Here is a 22,064-nt window from a genome sequence, read left to right on the forward strand (position 1 = left end):
GAAAATCAAACTATGCTTGTAGTTGGCTCGAGCTAAAGAAAAAAAAATCTAATTAAGTTGATACATTAAATGTCATAAAACAGGCAAGTGTCTCTATGTTGGACCCATTACCAACCTTAGCAGAACAATTTTGCTGTCCTATCGCAACATTTGAAAGCATCCCAACCACCAACTTTTCACTCAGCGTTCATTTCCGTCAGCCTGCGGCGCGGAACTCAAACCTCCTGTGGAGAATCCGCGACAGAACGCGCGTCGTGGATGTTGAGAGTTTTGCAGCCCGATAGAATGTTGCAATCCTGCGGGAGGGTAGGCAGGGAAGTTTTTTTTTTAGTAGTACATAGTAAAAGCTCTGCTGATATGTTGTATGGAGAATTTTTTTTTTTTCGCGAAACTCTTTACTTTTTCGTTGGAACTTTGGAGGGTGTGACTTAACTGTCTGTCGCAAAATTTAGTTTGAAATAAGGAAAAACAATACCAAATGTGAGGAAGACCACAACCACCTACAGGTGAATCAAGTAACTTTTTTTTTTATCAATTGACCGTTAGATAAAGACTACCCACCGAGTGTTGCTGCCGTTGTTCAACGACGGTCACCGCCCAACACCACCATCCGTTGGTAATCGGACGCACATTGTATTCTCCTCTTGGTGCGGGTAATTAGCGTGCCGCCGTTACGGACAGGTCCACCAGCCACCGCGTATGGTGATGAGTGAGTACGACGCGTCAAGCTCTTTTTTTTGTTGCCCATCCCTCATCAACACCCGTCATCACACCTCTCTCTCCAGTGATGACGGCAAAATTGCGTCCGGCCCAAAGCCCCCCTCTAGTTGTAACCACGGTTGGTCGTCTAATTATTTATGCTGAAGCACACAAAAATTTATTAGCTTTTATCATTATGAACGTCGTTGTTGGGGCTGCTGGAGAAAGGGTACGGCCACCAGGCACCAAATTGATGGGCTTTCGGACGACCTCCTGTACACTCTCTTGGCACGCTATAGAAATCGGTGCGTTTTTTTGTATGCTCTATGTTGTAATTGCACAAGGGTGATTGAAGTACGCCACCTATGCGTTCCCGGAAATGATTTGACCACCGTCACCGCTGCAGCGTAATCAGCTTGGCCGCTTTTCGAAAGTGCTTCAATTACTAGCCGCTGGTTGGGGAGTTTCGGAGTGCGACTCTTTGATCATTCGGTAAAAATTGCGAAACGAATTGACATTTGCACTCGCATGGTCAGCAGCAGTGACACGTACGTACCTTACAAACAGCTGTTCCTGGTTGTTGACGCGCCATGATACGACCGTTGCACCTGGAATGGGGAAGGATGGACAAGAATACAAGTGGATCAGTTTCATTGAAAATTGCACAAATTGTTGAAAACTTCTTTAAAATGAAATTAAAGTCTGGCTCCGATTCTAATATTGAGAAGTACATCAAAATTTCCTTGAACAACAAAATTCGATCATGGTTTTCGCTGTGATCACATTTCGATAAAGTCTTAACCCTCTACGGTCCAATTTTTTTTCGAAATTTTTATTTTTCCCGTGTCATTTTGAGCAACTTTTGTTTTACGAAAAACTTAACTTCTCTTGTTTTATTTTTTGTATTTTAATTTGCGTTTATCTTGTTTAGTTTATCTTTGTTTATGGTAGTATTTGGCCTCTTCTACCACCTATTACATTTTGCCTATCTAATTTTTTCACGTTTCCACAGTCACTGTATACTTCTTTTTACTTAAAATATAGGAAATGTTAGTTAAAAACACAGCCAAGGTTGACCCCTATAAAAATGACATTTGGAAAACATTGGCAAAGTCACATAAAACAAGTAAAACTTTCAACCCATAAATTTTCTAAAATTTTAAGAATTCTTCTTTCCAATGCTTTTTAAAGATCAAACATTGGTTGAAAAATAGATTTTTGGCGATTTTTTAGATCGAAGCCCGTCTAAAGGCGGAGTTAGGTTGTAGAGGGGTAATTTCGAACCTAGAGGGTAAAGTTGAAGCTCCAAAAGAAACATTTATTATTATTCTTTCATCCATTTGATCCATAATTGATTGTTTTAGAATATGCTAAATAAACCAGTGATCCCCGAGCACCGCGTTTAACCGCGTTCTCTGTTTTCTGTACTCGATCAAACACCAGCACAAGCAAACCTAAACGCTGCCGTGTACAGGCTGTACCCGTACACGAACCTCAAGTTTAAACCGAACCTTGCACCTCGGGTACAAAGGTTCGACGACGCAGAAAAGAGACAAAAATATTTCCCTCACGCTCCCTCTCCTGTAAAGTGGTGTTTCATTCTCCGCTGCAGTCACACTACAGTGTTTGCCACAGAGAGAGTGAGAAGCAGTCATTTTTTTCGTCTCTTTGTACGCTTTTCGCTCGCACGGCGTTGGAACCGAGGTGTGAACCCCGTGTTTACACCGCGTGTAAACTTGAGTGCGCCGTGCGGGGAGAACTCGAACATGTTAGCCTGGTGTGTTTGAGGTTCATCTGCACTGAAAACTTGTACGGCGTGTACGGCGTGCGTGCGTTTCGGGAAGACTGAAATAAACTATATTTATATAGGAAAATACAACTAAAAGTACCATGCATCTCCACCCAAATGAGTTCCTAGTCCATTTTGCTGGAGACGAATGGTGCTTTTTGTCAAATAATGTACCGAATTCCGTTAATTTTGCCTTCCTCACTGAGGTAAGGCTATAATCCTGCTCAAAAAATGAACTTTGTATAAAAACGTCGTAGACCCACCTTCATGTATACATATCGACTCAGAATCGAAAACTGAACAAATGTCTGTGTGTATGTGTGTGTGTATGTATGTATGTTGCCAACAAACTAGCTCATGTTACTCGGCACTGGCTGAACCGATTTGACCCAAACCAATTGCATTCGTCTTGGTTTAGGGTCCCATAGATCGAGTTTTATACAGATTGAAGTTTCGATAAGTAGTTCAAAAGTTATGTATAAAAATGTGTTTTCACATATATCCGGATCTCACTTAAATGTATGTAAACTATGTCTGGATCCACCATCCGACCCATCATTGGTTAGGTTGTCGAAAGACCTTTCCAACGAGTCTAAAACATTGAATATCTGGCAACCCTGTCTCAAGATATGGCCACTTAAGTGATATTGATGTACCTTTTGGAAGCCGGATCTCACTTAGATGTATGCAAACTGTGTCCGGATCCACCATCCGGCCCATCGTTGGTTAGGTTATCGAAAGACCTTTCCAACGAGTTCAAAACATTGAAGACCTGGCAACACTGTCTCGAGATATGGCCACTTAAGTGATATTGGTGTACTTTTTGGAAGCCGGATCTCACTTAAATGTATGTAAACTATGTCCGGATCCACAATCCGACCCATCATTGGTTAGGTTATCGAAAGACCTTTCCAACGAGTCTAAAACATTGATGATCTGGCAACCCTGTCTCGAGATATGGCCACTTAAATGATATTTATGAACTTTTTTATTCCGGATCTAAAACATAGATGAAATTTGGGTACAGCCATTGTTGGTAATGAGTGAGGAAGGCTCCAACCACATAGGTGGATTAAGTTAGTTTTTTTCTTGAAAACTCATGTCTCATTTTGGTCCCGGACCTTCAAATCGGTAAACGTGGTTCAATTTGTTCTATGAGTGAATTCGCAATTTTGTTGACCACCCGGTTTCGGATATGATCTTTATCGCCAAACATTAAAAATAGGTTTAATTATTTTGGCCAAGAAACTTCCATGTTCAATTTGAGACTGAATAAAAAATGAAACAAGTGACTTTGACTTGGAATCGCTATATATTCATTACTAGTATTTGAGGATTTCGAAAGAGTTTTGCCAAAATTTTATTCAGAAAAGTGTTTTTAACATTTGTTTAAGAAAATCAAAGAAAATTTGAAATAGTAAATAGCTTAACAAATTTCTAACATTACGATATTTCAATATAAAAATCAAATTTGTTAAAGAAAAATTATTTATGATTATTTTTTATTAAAAGGTTGCCTTGCTCTGTTAATTTGTTAGTCGTTAAGGCTAGTATACATTTTATTTAAAGTTTTTGTCTACAGTCTACTTTGAAAATTAAGCATTTAAAAAAATGTACAATAGGGTGACAATTTAAGAAATCGACTTGAGGGAAACCCCTAATTCCATTTTTTTTTTTTAAATAAGGCAAAATAAGTACCTGTTAAAATTTTGAGCGAAATCGGTTACAAAAACGTCTTCATTAAATCGCAAATAACTCGTCAGGGATAACTCGGAACGTTTCGCGGTCTTGGACAAAGTTGTTTATCATAAAATTTTACTTCAGAATCTTACACTTGACAATGATCTGACATATTTAACACCACCTTTTGTTGGAATTTTGATGTTTTTGCTTTTCTCCATATTTTTTTCGATTTTTCCCATTCAAACTTCAACGATAAAAAGAGACCCTTAAACTTTTACCGATTTGGCTCAAAATTCTCATATGATTTTCCAAAATTTTATTTTTTCTTGCCACCCTATTGTACAATTAACTTTAAAACAGTAATTTTAAAAGCAACGGTTCTTTTTGATTGCAAATTTTATGTAGCATCTTAAAATAATATTTAAAAAAGTTTGACCCAAATTTCAGCAAACAATAAAATCAAAATTAATGTTGCGTATATTCTATTCGAAAATTTGAAAAGATGGTCACATGGTGGTGGATTGTGATGTAGATGATGAAACTTAATGTATAAAATATAAATTGAACCATAAAAAGCATTTATTAAATTTATAAGTATAATTATTTCCATTTAAAAATGTCTGCTCAATACCTTTATTTTGCTTTTTATGTGAAACTTTCAAGTTATAATTACACCGTTTGCGGTACTGTCCTTCGCGCGCTTTCTAAAGGACATCCAACAACCCTTTCGAAGAGCATCGAGATAGATCATCCTCCCTGTGGCTCAACCAGCAGCAGCCGGCTAGACAAACAACCAGCTAACTTTCAACCAATTTTGCGTTTCATTGATCGAAGCAGCGGGAAAAAATAAGAAAAAACGGTTCCATAATAATATAGCACTTGTTCAGCATATTCCATTCATAGCCAAGGTCTCACTTCACAGATGCAACATGTGTCCGCCATAAGAGGCTCTCTGGCCAAGCATCCCGAAGCAGGGAAATCGTAATGACGATGTTTGGACGGGCAAGGCACAGAGATGAATGAAAGAAGTAAATGTGCTCCCGAGCTGAAAGTGAAACTCGTCGCGGGATTCCTTCATGAGACAGCGGAGCCATTACCAGAATGATAGCAGCCGGCTCCGAAAAAAGAAGGAATTACTGGCGAGCGATGCCGTGGACCAGAATCGTCATAATTAATTCATTAATGAAATGGCGTGCCCAGCTCGAGAAGAGTGGAAAGGACGGTTCCGATCGACGATGGTGGGATGCCAGATGATGAAGCATTCTGGTGCAAAATTATCGAGACAGAAAGGAAGCTGGTGTAAGGAGATACTACGTTTCATTCATAAACTAGGAAAGATGCTTAAGAGTTGAAGGACACGTAAAATGTACACCTGCAAGTTTCACTACAAGTCCTGTTTTGCGAATTAAGGATCAATGAAACAGGACTTCAGCTTAATTCATTGAAGAAAATTCGTTCATAACTAGTTCCGACTGTTTCATTCAGCACTGTTCTGAAATCAGCTCGCAGTGCAGAAGCAGCAACACTAAAGACAAAGTGTGAAATCGTGAGCACATGTGCGGATTCTTGAGCATCACACGAGAGTTGAGTTCGAGAGCTGAGTCTGCTGCTCCTCAATGAAACCATCCAGCTCAGCCAACGCAGTCGTCGATGAAGGGCAATTGCAAGATATTTGTTGTTGTTGCTATTGCACTTTCGTGTACTGAGAATGGCACACACGTGTGTTGTGTTGTGCTGCGACGTGTTCGTCGGGGGGTCATGAATGAATATGGGAAGCGCAACAGTTGGTTCGCCAGCGAGCGCGTTGTTCGATCATCACACACCCCGCCTTAATAGCGCGATGGTGCCGCCGCCAGACCAATCAGAAGGTGTGATTTGCATGGTATCCCATCAACGCGCGCGATGATGATTTACAAGTGTACTGCTTAGTCGGTGCATGTAACGGCTAATTAATGCTGGGAGTGTTATTAGCTTGTAGATTTTGCATATTCTGTGTGGAGCAAACTCGGGAGTGGGAATCGTCCCGTACAGATGTGTTATTATACTTTGTACTTTTGATGTGTTACACTGTGTTTGCTGAACGAATTAATCTTGTAAGGGCGATCTTAGCATTGAGGGATTAATTTGCACTTAACAGTGTGTAATGTTGTTATCACATTCTACTATCGCTTTCAAAATTCAAACAAATTATTCTATTGCTACTAGATTTTTTTAAAGCAAGAAAACCCCTGTGTATAGATTTCAAATTTTTGTTTTTGTCTTGTCTACACTCTAAAACATAACTTTGCAAAGTTACAAAATAAAAACAAGTAAATATTAAACCAAAAAAAATCTAACTGAAAATATTACTTCTCCGGTTATTGTGGACTTGAAAGATTTGACCAAAATTACATCTCAGGGCAAAGTTTCACGAAAAACGTAGTCGATTTTTTTTGTAACAATAATGTTTATTAGAAAAATCATCAGAAAAAATTCTGATGCCAAAGTGTTTTTCTAACTACTTCTTATACAGCCCTTAAGTTTAACTAACGAAATTTAAGAAACAATTGTTCGCTTTTGTTGTATTTTTTTTTTTTTGATTTATTTGAACAAAGTTGAAAATCACAACTACATAATACCGTGATAGGTTTGAGATTTTTCCGCAAAATGAAGAGTACAAATTAAATACGTACGGAATGCTATGAAATCATACTGAAAAGGGCGGATAAGCATTTTGACAGCTCGAACTATTTTGCAAATTCCGAGCCAACAGGTAACTTTTTCACAAAACTCGAAATGTTAAACAATAGTTGGCCTTCTAAGCTATCTTTTATCACTGCGAGTTTTGTCAAATAGTTACTTGTTGGCTCGGAATTTGCAAAATAGTTCTTGCTGTCAAAATGCTAATGCGCCCTTTTCAAATGATGCTCCAGAAATAAGCTTGAAAATAATAAATATTAGATGTTTTTAAAATATAATTCAGAAAATCTTCAAATTTATAGGCCTTTCCAGTAGAACAAATTTCATAAAAAATGTGAAAACTTTTGATCCGTGCTTCAAATTCAGTTTAATTGAATTCAATTCATGTTTATTTGTTGTACTAATCAGACAATATGCTTAACTAACGACATAATGCAGAGTTTTGGAAATTCTTACAACTACATATAAATTCAAATACAATCAATATCATTTGGATGAAATAAATTCCATAAATTTCAGTCGATTATCGCAGAAAAAAAAATTCTAAAATAACTGCTACAGTGGACTATCTCGTTGTCGATATTGAAGGGACCGTCGCGAGCGAGAGTTATCAAATTATAGAACGAAAAATCAAAGCAAGCTTCTTGAAGGGACTGAAAAGTTTATTGACAGCAGGAGCAATATTGATATCGAGAAGATCGACAGCCAGAGAGTCGACTGTACTATTACTAGGGAATGTTTAGTTTAAAATGCAATATGAATCGAAAAAAAAATGTCCTTTTTCAAATAGACTGCAATGCATGTCGACAGGATATTGAAAAATGCACTTTTGAAATCTAACTCAATGAACTTTTAGGCTCCCTCAATTTTGGTTAGCATATTTGAGCAAAATCGAAGCACTATTGGTTTTGAACCTACTGATGAAACGAGAAGTTGCTGAATTATCATGATATTTCTTACGTTAATAAGGTTCGATGAGATTCTAATTATGCTATTATTATTTTTTTATTTCCATTTTCAACAAATAAAAATAATTTAGTTTTGTCTGAAAAAACAGTCTACTTAGTTAAAAACGATGCAAAAAATAAATACTAACGTCGATTTCACAATTCGCAACTCGGATTAGTATCCCGCATAAGTTGTCTCCAAGCCAAGTTCAAGAGTTGGTTGAAGTCAAAAATCAACCTCTAGCACAGCACCACTTACAAAGTAAAGGCGATCAATCTCTACACCCCGACAAAACTCAACAACCACAACGCGGTGTATGCAGGCTAGGGTGCCTCTGTACTAAGTTTGATTCTAGGTGTAGTAAAAAACTCGATTTTTTCAGCACTCAAAAAAAAAAAAGAAAAAAAAGGATTAGTTTTCAGTTTGTGGATTGGAGTTGCGAACAATTCCCAAAATCCAGGCCACCCTAATGCGCAAGTAACTGTGTTTATAACATTAGGACACACACACACGCGCTCTAAGCCGGCTCAGACTGAGTCAGTTAGTCAGGGCCCGGACCAAATGACATTGAAGTTGCGGTGTACGAACATTCACCACGCAAATCAACAAATCGTAACGAGTTTGGGCTGCTGCTGCTGCTGCTCGTGATCACTCATGGGCCAAACTTGGAGGACAGGGTCGGGAGTGCTTGAAGGGGTGAAGAGCTAGACACTTGATCTTCATAACCGAATGGGGAAACCCATGAAGAATTGGTGGTACAAACTTGGTATATTTCGTTTACTTTAGTAACATTTTGCCTAGCTGAAATATCTTCAGATATTTCGTACAATGTTCAACGTGATAACGAAATATTAAAGAGCAAAAGTGAAAAACGTGAGTTACGTAATTTGTTGACAGTCCCCAAAACGATTGCCCAGAGGGCAAGAAAGTGCACACATCTGTACAGAATAGTTTATACAACTTAACGGTACACATCAACCATAGCTTTTGCACCCAGATTTCTGTTACAGACATTTTAGTATCTTCAAAAATACGGGAACTATCAAAATGATTTTTTATTCATCCCCTAAATTACTATCTTCAAAGTTATTTACAATAAAGTTTGACTATTTTGACAATCAGATTCTTTCAGGATTGGGTCCGTAAGTTTGACAAATTTGGAATAAGAAGACAACAACTTCCTTGGTTGCTGTGCACCCTTAAAGCCAAAACGAAAAAAAAAAACAAATCCCCACTGAAGAGAAACGCTTGCCAAAAAATTATTTGCAATTTTATGAGCTAATGTCCCAGCCAAAAACACAATCGACGGCTACCGAACTGACGGACTGACTACGGGTTGACCGGCAAATTTAACGCAAGCGCAAGCACAAACTAAACCAAACGTTTGCACATTCGACTTTATTTATGGCTCGTTAAATTTGCCATTTATTTTGATCTCGACGCGTCCATCGTTGGCCACCGTTTGTTAGAGAGGTATTTTTGGCAGTTTTTGCTTGTTTTTTTTTCGAAAGTTCAAGGAGATTTCCAACTGGATATTGGTACTACGATTAGGACTAGTGCAATAAAACTCAAACTAGAGTTGGATGATTAGGCATCAGATTCGAAAGTCACTTAAAAATTGAGTTGTTTTTTTTTATAATAATTTTGTTAGAAAACAAAACAGCTGATGTCAAGCTCCTTCAGCAGATGGTCGTGCACCAACGTCAGAGTCAAGATCATGACTTACGTACAAATTAACCTCCCATTCAGCTGTGATAACCTTTGACAAACAATTTACTGTGATAACAAGTCGCACAGCTGCCATGGTTACGTTACGGTTACGTGACTCAAAACAGTAACATCAAACCGGATTGTCTGGAACATTTTGGAACCTAGACAGAAAGTCTAAAGTGTTTTTATTGCTGATTGCATTCGCGTGTGACCTTTTTTTGGACATTCTAGAATGAATTAAATTACGATTGATTCTAGAACAGCTGGAGTGCGGTGGTGATAAGAATTTTAAAAGGCAGAGAGGGGTTTCGATTTGGTAATGTTGTGAAATTCGATTCTTTTTCTATTCATTGTTTGCAACTTTGTAAATAATTGATAAGAATTTCACCATTTTGCGAAATGAAATATTTGTCTATGCTACGTCCTCTCTTGAAAAATGCCACCTAAAAATCAGAAAAAGTTAATAAAGATACATTTACTATTTAATTCATGCTTAATTTTAAATATTTCAACATTTTTTAAAAGCTGTTCTCAGAGGACCTTATAGGGCAAAAAATTTACTTGTATCTGTTTTCAAAATATCGAATCGAAATTCCACCGTTTTTTCTGCTTCCTTGACCTAAAATAGACAAATTGTTACAATTTCGGTTTTGAACACAATCATCAAATTCATTTTTGATAAAGATTATAAATTTAAACATCAAATAGTCATCAAAGAACAGTTTGTATTTATTGTCAGTTTAAAAAAATGTTTTAAATCATTGTTTATTGATAACTTTGGAATGTTTAGAGCATAAAACGTTAAAATAAAGAAGCAAATTCAATTTATTTGCATAAGGACCATTAAAAGTTTAGGTCGATTTCACAAAAAATGGCCTTGAAGTTTAAAATATTCCAAAAATTGTATCTTAATCAAAATATTCCAAAAATTGTATCTTAACAAAACAGATTTTATCATTCTCTTGACGGTACACATCAACCAAGGCTTTTGCACCCAGACTTTTGCAAAAACATTTTGGTATCTTCAAACCTACGGAAACTATCGATATAATTTTTCATTCTTCCCTAAACGACTGTCTACTAAATAATTAACAACAAAGTATGACTATTTTCACAATCATATTTTTGACAATTTTGAAATAAGAAAACAACAACTTCCTTGATTGCTGTGCACCCTTAATGTCAAAGTTAAAAGACTTCTCAGAAAAAAATTACATTCTAAAATAAATTTACCAATTTTCATCAGAAATATGTATTTAAAAACCTTTATTTTTACTGTTAAAAATAAGTAAAAATAATGTTTTCTTTTATAAATTTATAAAATAGATTCGATTTTTTAAAGTGGTGATAACTCTTTCGCAAAAAAAATATTTTCAAAATTTCAAATCAACTTTGGAAACTCTGATGAAAATTGGTAAATTTATTTTAGCATGTAATGTCTCAACAAGCAATAGTCCAATCTTCAATTTATTTTAAGCAAATTTGTAGGACATTTCCTGATTTTTTTGGGAAAACATGTTCAGAATTGGTTAAACTTGATCATGAATGCTTCAGGTGAGCTTTTTTTCCACGTATTTTAAAAATGTGATTTTGAAGAAAATGGCAACACTGCCGACTGAATTTTGTAAACTTGTGCCATAGCTCAAAAGATGTTATTTTTGTCACCTATAATATATCTTAAAAAAAATTTTCAAGAAAAATCATTTTGCACAATTTAATATTTGTGTGAAAAGCCGCATTAAAATAAACAAATACAAAAATAGAATTTGCAAAAACCTTGCTCATTCTTGGTCAAACCTTGTACGAAGTGCTGAATGCTGAATGAAAAAACTTGAAAATACATACCAAATTTCTACTGTTGGTTATACAAAACAATATTGAAAGGTTTAAGATATGATTACAGTTACAGGCTGTTACATGGCTTTCAACTTTAATAAACTAAAATCTAAAGCTTCGATCTATAAATTCGCCAAAAAATATTTTTTTACAACTTTGTGATCTTTAAAAAGCATTGGAAAGAAGAACTCTTTTTTCTTAGAACTCTTTTTAGAAAAGTTACTGTTTGGATTTTAGACTTGTTTAATGTGTTGAAAAGTGTATTTTTTCTGGGGTCAACTTTGGCTGTGTTTCTGACTAACATTATCTCTATTTTATGTGAAATTAAGTGTGCAGTTATTTTTGTAGTGTACCAGACTATACCTCTACGCATTTTTTTTTACATTTTAAATGATAATCGTATCGTTCTATAATAGAAAATGTGAAAAACAAGCAAACAATTTAAAAGGTGACTGTAAAAGAATAAAAAATGAAAAAACATAAGCTAAACAAAATAGGTGCCAATTAAAATACTTAAAATGAAACAAGAAAAATATAAAACAAGAGAAATTAAGTTTTTTGTAAAGTTGCTTAAAATGGAAATAAAAAATTGGCAGTAGCAGTAGAAAAATAGAAAAAAATTGGGCAGTAGAGGGTTAAAATGTAAGACTCTAGAAATAAGTTTCAACTGTTTGTCAAATTGATTCCATCACTAAAATCTCAAAACACTGCTCTCTAGTCCAAATTTCCTCAAACGACAAGTTCAACCACCCATGCCCAATTTACTGCGACCAAAAACCACTCTCAAATCTATGGTGAATTTCTTAGAAGAAGAAAACAAATTAAGCCAGTCGCGTGCAGTCAAATGGCACACTCACATCAACCAGTCCATCCAGAAGGGAGGAGAAAGGGGGTAAAAGAAAGCAATCCCTCTCCGTCACACTTACAAACAAACACATACAGACAGCAGGTGAAGCTGGCCAAAAACCGGAATTTGCGAAAATTTCGCGAAACAACCTCCTAAATTTGCGGGTCGTTTTTTTTCTTCGCTTATATGATTGATACTTTTTTGGCTAGCATCAGGCACACTAATACTACCATCGAATTGGGCATTTTTTTCTGTTGTGGTAGCTGCTCTCTAACGGTTCGTTCAAAAGTGCGGGTCCACAACGTAGAAAAGGAATACAACGAAAAAAAAAGTTTAAAAGAAGAAAAAAGCCAAACTTAGTGAAAGTTGCAAACTCCCTAACTAAGCGGGAACGATTCACACACACAAGCACAAAAAGACAAGCTTGTATAATTTGCAAATTCAGCGCAAATAAAAAAAAGTAAAGAAGCCGATCGCCGAATTGGCTCTAATTGTAGGTTAGCTGGTTTGACTAATTCGATTCGACGTAGAACTCGCGGGGCTCAATTTAAGCTCTCCTTCAAAGAAAGGAAGGAGTTTGGGGAGGAAGGGAGGAGGCATAGAAGCAGCATGCATCAAATACCCGCTCAGCAGCATGATATCTATCATTAAGGTGAACTTTTTTTGCTAATATTTGACACGGTCTTGAGCACACATGTAGCCGGATGTTTGAATGTGTGTGCGTGAAGAACATAGTGCAAAAAATTAACGACAAGTCGAAAAAAAATCAGGCTGAGCTACCAATTTGAGGTCAACAACTGTATGCTAATGTACAGTTTACAAGTACTCAGCGTGACTCCTTAACTCTGAGTTGAAAAGAAGTTTAAATTAGTTTTTTGTAGGTTGTCGTTAAATTTAAAACAAAATAAAGATTATAAATTAAACTATTGCTAAATTTTCAATGTTAACACTATAACTTTATTTCACAACTTCGCAGGACAACAAACAAAAAATGCAACAACGCCGTACAGAACTTGATGGCTTCAACTAAGTAGTGGTCATTACGCGTGTTAAATTAACAACCCGTGGTAATAACAACTGGTCGCAGTCCCCGAACCTAATGCAAACAAAATTGATGCACTAGCAATAAAAAAAAGCAGCGTTTGTTTAGTGTATGGGTAAAGGTACTTGGTTTAAGGTACTCATACCACAGCAAGTGTCCAGACCAGCAATACTCAACCACTCGCAGCGCAGCAAATCGTTTAACCTCCAAAGCTCGGCGAGAGGACGTTCGGTTGTTGGTTGTTGTATCAAGTTGAGCTTTTGCTTGGTAAATATTGTGCTCTGCTCAGTTTACGTTAACTTATGACAAGCTTAAAGAATTTTAAATAATAATAAGTTGTAAGCACTTTTGAAGTATTTTACTAATCCTACAAAATTTCAAAAGTGACTGATGGGACTCCAAGACAGACCTATTAAGATCAAAATCAGTTCAGCCAGTGCTGAGATAATCGAGTGACAATTTTTGGTGCACACATCCACATCCTTCCACAGACATTTGTTCAGTTTTTGATTCCGAGTTGATATGTATACGTGAAGATTGGTCTAGGACAGCGATTCTCAACGGGGGTACCGGGCCTACTTGATATACATGGCAGGGGGTACCAGCCTAGAAGAAGGTTGAGAATCGCTGGTCTAGGACAGTGGTCCTCAGCCAGCTGAATCCGCTGTCCGTTCTGGCAATTTGAGATTGTGAAATGTTTACAAAATTTATTTCACTATTCTCATAAATTTCCCTATTGAATAAAATCCTGCAAATAAAAAAAACATGTTGATTCAATTAAATACTTTAATCTTTTATAATTTACGTACCGCCAAAATTTAAATTTTTTGGAACGTAATCTTTTTCTAAATTTTACAAATATATTTGGATAGAACTGTCTTTTCAGCTTACAAAAAAAAAATACTGTCATTTCAAAGATTTTTTTCTATTTTCAAATGAATTTTGAAACGACGTTTATCAAAGTTTTCCAATTTTATTATTGTTATTATTTGCTTACTTCACAGAATTTTATTATTTGCTAAATTACATAGATTATATTGATTTCGAAAACTGAGTGTTAAACAAGATTGATTTTGTTCAAAATCATTGCGACATGGCTGGAAGCATTTCACTAGAAGAATATTCCAACCTAGATTCCAGCATTATCTTCAATAATAAAAATAGCGAGAAATTAAAAAAAATATTATCATAACTTAAACAATTTTTAGAAATAATAATTGCTATCACAAAATTGTTAAAATTTCCCTTTAAATTAAAATTTTAAATATTATCTTTTCCTAAATAATCTAAGATTAAAGTACAGGAATAGAGATAAAATTTAAATAAAATATAATTATGCTATCAGATGCATTTTTATTATTTATTCGTTGTCCGTATGGAGCAAATTCTCTGAGATTTCAGTCATTCGATTTTTTTTTTGTATTTTTTTAATCCGACTGAAAATTTTTTGGTGCCTTCGGTAGGTCCAAAGAAGTCATTTTGCATTATTAGTTTGTCCATATAATTTTCCATACAAACTTGACAGCTGTCCATACAAAAATGATATGTTAAAATTCAAAAATCTTTATCTTTTGAAGGATTTTTTTGATCGATTTGGTGTCTTTGGCAAAGTTGTAGGTAAGGTCTACACTGAAAAAAATGATACACGGTAATTTTTTTTTTAATTTCACTTTTTGTCACTAAAACTTGATTTGCAAAAACACTATTTTTATATTTTTATTTCTGATATGTTTTAGGGGACATAAAATGCCAACTTTTCAGAAATTTCAAGAATGGGCAAAAAATCTTTTACCTAGTTTTTTGAATCAATACTGATTTTTTTCAAAATATCAAAATATTGGTCGCAAAATAAATTCAACTTCATTTTTCGATGTAAAATAAAATTTGTAATCAAAAAGTAATTTAGTGAAATTTTGATAGATGCACCGTTTTTAAGTTATAGCCATTTTAAGGTAACTTTTTTGAAAATAGTAGCAGTTATTTTAAAAAAAATTAGTGCCCACTCTTGAAAAAAATATTTTTGAAAGCTGAGGAAATTCTCTATATTTTGCACTTTTGAACTTTCTTGAACCCTTAGTTGCTGAGATATTGCCATGCAAAGATTTAAAAACAGGAAAATTGATGTTTTCCAAGTTTCACCAAAACAATCCACCATTTTCTAATGTCGATATCTCAGCAACCTAATGGTCCGATTTACAATGTTAAAATATGAAACATTCGTTAAAATTTTCTGATCTTTTCGAAAAAAATATTTCAAAAGGGCCAAACATTCAATATTACACCCTTTTGAAATGTTAGTCTTGATTTAAAAAAAATGAAAATATTTTTTTTCGAAAAGATCGGAAAAATTTTACGAATACAATTATAATTTTCTAATGGAAGTTGGACGAAAAATCAAATAAGTACGAAAAAATCTTGATTCGTCCAGTTCCAAGACAAAATTAACAACAATTTAGCATTTTTACCTATTATGAATGTAATTTAAATCTTCTTCTTGATAGAGAGTATTGACTCCAGATAGATAATATTGATTCAAGTAATTTTGCACATAATAGAGATAAAAACAGACACTTTAATTGTTGTTTGTTTTAATGAAAATAATGTTTCAAAAATTAAATACCTTCATTATAATATTTATATTCTGAGTTTTTAACTATAAGCACCCTATTATCAAACTTTCGTCAAATCAAATTTTGTCCAGTTTTGAATATTTGATTTGAATTTAATTTTGAACACAGAATCATCCACAAAATCCAACCTGGGTTTTAGAACCGTGGGACATTTACCTCTAATATTTAGGGCATTTTATGCATCCTGGTTTTAAAATAAATAAAATTTACTTTTTTAAACACAGTGACCTCCCAAATGAAAAGTTATTTTTTCGAGTGATTTTATAGCCTTTCTTCAATGAAAAATGCAAAATCGTCAAAAAATAAATAAATAGATGGTGGACGGTAAAAACGAACAAAACAAAATTTTATATCGCTACCTTATAACCTTTATTCAAAATTGTAATTAGGTGAAAAATTATTATAATAAGGTAAAACACACTTTTGGGTGGATAAATTCATTTTTTTTCTGCATTTCCATACAACCCGACAGCCAAAGTTCGCTCTATGCCCTCCTCTCAGCTCTGGATTGGTGGTGTGGTGTGTTGAGGTATGGTGTGCTATCTCTTCTAAAAAAAAGCGCCGTCAACATCGGGCCAGGCACTTCAAGTGATAGATAATTTTTTAGTCTTTTAAATGAAAATAACGTAATTTCATTTTTAAATAACCAATTTTGTACATTTGGCCCGCAAGCTAATTTGTTTATTTTTTAAACTAACTGTTACTTTACACAGTTATTTTTAAGAATTTTGACATGTTCGGTAACTTGAACTGAAGACACCGAAGCTCTAGGACGTAACCCCAGAGCGCTATTAATTTTGTCCCGCTAGATTGACTGAATTTTCATAGCCTTATTATAACTATTTTTTAAACTAACTGTAACTTTGCACAGTTATTTTTAAGAATTAAGACATGTTCGGTGACTATACGTAATTTGGTGAGATCTACAACTTTGTCGAAGACACCAACTCGCTAGGAGGTCACTGGAAAAAGTTAGATTTCAGCGCCACCTATGTGGCCAAAATTGGAACTACATTTTAGTACCAAAATGTAGCCCTGATTTTTCTGAGCAACTTTGCTGAAGACACCGAAGCTCTAGGACGTAACCCCAGAGCACTATTAATTTTGTCCCGCTAGATTGACTGAATATTCATAGCTTAATTATAACTATTTTTTAAACTAACTGTAACTTTACGCAGTTATTTTTGAGAATTTTGACATGTTCCGTGACTATACGTAATTTGGCGAGATCTACAACTTTGTCGAAGACACCAACTCGCTAGGAGGTCACTGGAAAAAGTTAGATTTCAGCGCCACCTATGCGGCCAAAATTGGAACTACATTTTAGTACCAAAATGTAGCCCTGATTTTTCTGAACAACTTTGCTGAAGACACCAAAGCTCTAGGACGTAACCCCAGAGCGCTATTAATTTTGTCCCGCTAGATTGCCACCTCACCCCACTGTGCATTGTTTATTGATAACTTTGGAATGTTTAGAGCATAAAACGTGAAAATAAAGAAGCAAATTCAATTTATTTGCATAAGGACCATTAAAAGTTTAGGTCGATTTCACAAAAAATGGCCTTGAAGTTTGTATGTAGCTTTTCTTTGACCAAATAAGAAATTTTACACTATTAATTCGTCCATACAAGTCTCCAGAACATTTGGTCAGCTAGTACAACTTTGTCTGCGCATAGGACGCAGACCAACACCACCGAAAAAAAAAGCTGAAAAAGTGTCTTGTGCTGTTATTTTTGCAATATAACCTACCCGACACTGGCTAGCGCTGCTGGTGCGATACACATTTTTTTCGAAGGTTTGCAAAAAAAGAACCCCTCACACACATGTGTGTGTGTGTTCGCGCTATCTGCACTTGAGCAAACGTCGGACGTCGATTCCCCACTCGACTCCCCACCATCGTGACTCCCCACTTGAACTAGACAACAACCAAAGGCACTGTGTGCTGATCCATTCGACGGCCAAACAACAACCACGTCGTCGTAATGTGGGACAATGTTTGGCCCAGAGCGGTTATAATTGACAAACTGCACGGCAGAGCCGCTATTATTAATTGGTTGGTGCAATTATAAACGCGGTTTCACTAATTTTTTATCTAGGATTATTATTCGCCGATCTGCTCCTCCTTCGCGAGAACAAGTTCGCTGTTCAATGTTGTATGAAAATTAAGTTTCTCCTAGGAAGACCTTGAGGCAAAAAGGGGTAATCATAGGGATCAAGTGTTGGTTTGCGCCATGAACAAAGTGTTGTGTTTTTAGAAATTCTTTTAATTTTTTGGACTGTTAATTATTTATTAGTTGTCGAGGACTTTTTGTATATGTGAATTAATAAAACTTAATAAAACACAGAAAAAAATGATTATAATATTTATACGGGAATGGAGACAGATTTTGTGTTGAAAAATGTTTAATATTACATCAGGAATTGGTAAAGGAGCCATTACACTACCGCAAACAAACAAACAAACTCGCACTTTTTCGTGTTTGACAGTTTGCCAAACTCACAAATTTGTATGGGGCAAACTTGCAAACATGTATGCAGGCTGACGATTGTACAAACAAATTCAGGCAAACAAACAAAGTAGGCAAACTGGAAAACTGTCAAAAAGTGCGAGTTTGTTTGTTTGTTTGCCGTAGTGTAACAGCTCCTTGAATTTCATCAGTTTCTGATAAAAATTCAACAGGTTCACATTTTTTAGGTAAAAATATTCAAAAAGAAGCAATATTTTTTCTGTAAAACTATACAATTTTAAAATGAAATTTTTGTTCGAAATAAAAATTATCCCTTTTGGGTTATTGCAAGTAAATACGTACAGCAACATTTTATTTAAAAAAATAATTTCTAGTTTTAATAAAAAATATGTTTATTTTTTCAAAAAAATTTAGTACGCCAGTAAATGTGTAAAATTACATCAGTAACTGGGAACTTTCATCATGTTTACATTTTACCCATTTTTTTAGCTAAAATTACTCAAAAAGATGTAATATTCAACCAACCAAATTCTCAACCTTCCAAAACTCATATTTTTTTGCTGTGTACATAAAAGTCCCTTTGCCTCCAACTGATAATCATTTCAATTTTCAAATTATTTGAAAACATGTTTTTTCGGGGGTTCGTACCACCCTTTTGTCACGTGATATCGAAAAATGGACATCCGAATCGTGATCAACGACCAAGAATACTGCCTAAGGGCAAAGTTTCACGAAAATCGAAAAAGGAGCTGGGAAAACAGCTGTGTGAATGGCGGAGTATAATCCATTTGTAACCCAACAATATTTCGATATAGCGATTTATTAAATTTACCATTAAAATGAAAAAATGGAGAATTGGAACTGGAAATTTCATATTTTTCTCTACACAGAAAAAAATCATAGTAATATTATATCTGAGAAGGGGTACATCTTTTATGTCACAAAAAAGTGTAATTTTACCTCTGAAAATGTTTAATTTTAACACTATTCTGATGTAATGTTACTTTTTCAGTCTAAATTGAGGTAAAATTACATCATAAAAGAGGTAATATTCAACCTTCTAAAATTACACCTTCCAAATTTTGACAATTTTTTGCTGTGTAGCATGGGAATTTAGGTGTTGCATATTTTTGATCAGGGTTTATGTTATTTTCCTACCAACGGATATTTTTTTTATTTGATGATTTGACAAATTCGTCATCAAGAACTGAATCAATTTTAAAATTTGAGGAATTTTAGAATTTCAAGATATTTTAAGAAAGTGTATACTAAAAAATGCATATACAAAGAAAAAAAATCATGGTAATATTACATCTAGGAAGGAGTACATTTTTTATGTCAGAAAAAATGTGTAATTTCACCTCTGGAAATGTGTAATTTTACCACTTTTCTGTTGTAATGTCACTTTTTCAGTCTAAATTGAGGAAAAATTACATCATAAAAGAGGTTCAACCTTCCAAAATTACACCTTCCAAATAGCATAGCATAGCATAGCATAGCATAACGGGTCTGCACCACGCTGTAGGGGGTGCCACAATGGTTAATTCAATATTCTTAGACAATTTGATTGCTGCCCGGTACAACCAAGAATATCTAAGAACGTAAATTTCCACACTGTGCTCCAAGGCTACGCCCATACAGTCCCGTGGGGATTTGGGACGGATGTTTTTGTTGTTCACTAGTGGCAAAAGTGCAGGGAACCCATGCGACTTTTAAAAGTGAACGGAATATTTTTGGGAGGTTTGGAATGGGGTTAGAGGAATTTCATCGGGCCGATGAAAATTGTTGAATGCGTATTGTATTAAATGATTTGAATGTTTGTAAGTGTAAATGTGAGTCTGTAGTGTATTATCTAATTAGCATATAGTTTTGTAATAATGATAAATAGTAAATATAATAAATATAGTAAATAAAATAAATATAATAAATATAATAAATACAATCAAGATGATTCCAGGAAGCTGTAAAAAACAGTTATTCAAAATATAAATGCTCCAGATGGTTCCCATGCTGTTTTAGAAATTTTCGTTAATTAAAGCAATTTAATCATATATGATATGAGGAGATGGTATATTACAGGAAAGGAGACAAATTTACATGTAGACATTTAATTTAAAATAATTCCAGGAAGCTGTAAAAAATGAAAATAATTTTAAAACTAATACTCCAGATGGAAACACAAATAAAACAACAAAGACACAAGAATCCTAACACGATCACGAAAACAGCACAAAAAGAACGCCACAAAAATCCATCTTCCCGGCGCTGCTGCTCACACGACACTGACGCGCAATAATATTCATTAGCACAATGACCCCCCTTACCGCATGCATGATATGAACACGATCACGAATACAGCACAAAAAGAACGCCACAAAAATCCATCTTCCCGGCGCTGCTGCTAACACGATAATGACGCGCAATAATATTCATTAGCACAATGACCCCCCTCACCGCATGCATGATATGAACACGATCACGAATACAGCACAAAAAGAACGCCACAAAAATCCATCTTCCCGGCGCTGCTGCTCACACGACACTGACGCGCAATAATATTCATTAGCACAATGACCCCCCTCACCGCATGCATGATATGAACACGATCACGAATACAGCACAAAAAGAACGCCACAAAAATCCATCTTCCCGGCGCTGCTGCTAACACGATAATGACGCGCAATAATATTCATTAGCACAATGACCCCCCTCACCGCATGCATGATATGAACACGATCACGAATACAGCACAAAAAGAACGCCACAAAAATCCATCTTCCCGGCGCTGCTGCTAACACGATAATGACGCGCAATAATATTCATTAGCACAATGACCCCCCTCACCGCATGCATGATATGAACACGATCACGAATACAGCACAAAAAGAACGCCACAAAAATCCATCTTCCCGGCGCTGCTGCTAACACGATCTCCAAAATTACACCTTCCAAATTTACAAAATTACACCTTCCAAATTTACACAATTTTTTCTGTGTGTGTTTGCTTTCCTGACATCTTTAAAAAAGTATTGAAGGTTATAAACTAATAAAATAATAGTTAAAAACGTATATTTTTGAAAATATGAAAACGTGGACTCTCGCTTACTTCCAAAATCAGTATTTTTCCGCATTGTGGCTGAAGGGACAACATTTAAGACGATTGAGGTAAGAAAGCGCATTTAAACCATATTGCAGTTATTCAATCTTAACAAAATGAAATCTTGCATTTAGAAAATCACATTAAACATTGAAAAAAATTAAACTTGTTATAGCTTCACTAAGAATAAAATACATCTTGATTTTCGAATCTCAAATGATCATTTTTATTTATAATTAGTGTCGTCTAAATTTTTTTTTAATATCATTTTTACAAAACCCGTTCAAATTTCCCATCTAGCCAACCTCTTTTCCACGCCAAGAAAAACAACCGACCGTTCTCAAACGACAGAGGCAGAATCTCGCCCCGAAAAAAAAACCTTTTTCCTCTGCCTGCCAGCCAACCAGCCAGTTTCGACATTGAAGAGCCGCTACCATCCTCCTATGACTGCTGCTGCACATCTCCGGACCGGAGAACGACGGCCGGCGGTAGGAAGCACAAGCAGCGAAAAAAAAAATCATCTCTCGTTTTGCGAATTTTTATTTTCTGCGAGAGTGTAACGTCGCGCGCCTTCCCCATCCCACGTGCCGGGTTCCGAGACCGCCGGGTTGACCTCCACATCCATCCCAGCAGTCT

The 22,064-nt window shown here is 35.3% G+C and overlaps 1 protein-coding gene across 1 annotated transcript in view; it reads right to left on the bottom strand.

Annotated features, from left to right (window-relative positions):
- Positions 1 to 22,064, bottom strand: part of LOC6033199 (glucose-6-phosphate 1-epimerase) — an 89,423-nt gene that overhangs the window by 66,664 nt on the left and 695 nt on the right. The window contains exon 2 of the mRNA XM_038258309.1: positions 1,256 to 1,307. Coding sequence (XP_038114237.1) covers positions 1,256 to 1,307 — 52 coding nt within the window. The remainder of the gene's footprint in view (positions 1 to 1,255; positions 1,308 to 22,064) is intronic.

The sequence above is a fragment of the Culex quinquefasciatus genome, chromosome 2 (genome assembly GCF_015732765.1).
Source record: "Culex quinquefasciatus strain JHB chromosome 2, VPISU_Cqui_1.0_pri_paternal, whole genome shotgun sequence".
NCBI classification, from domain to species: Eukaryota; Metazoa; Arthropoda; class Insecta; order Diptera; family Culicidae; genus Culex; species Culex quinquefasciatus.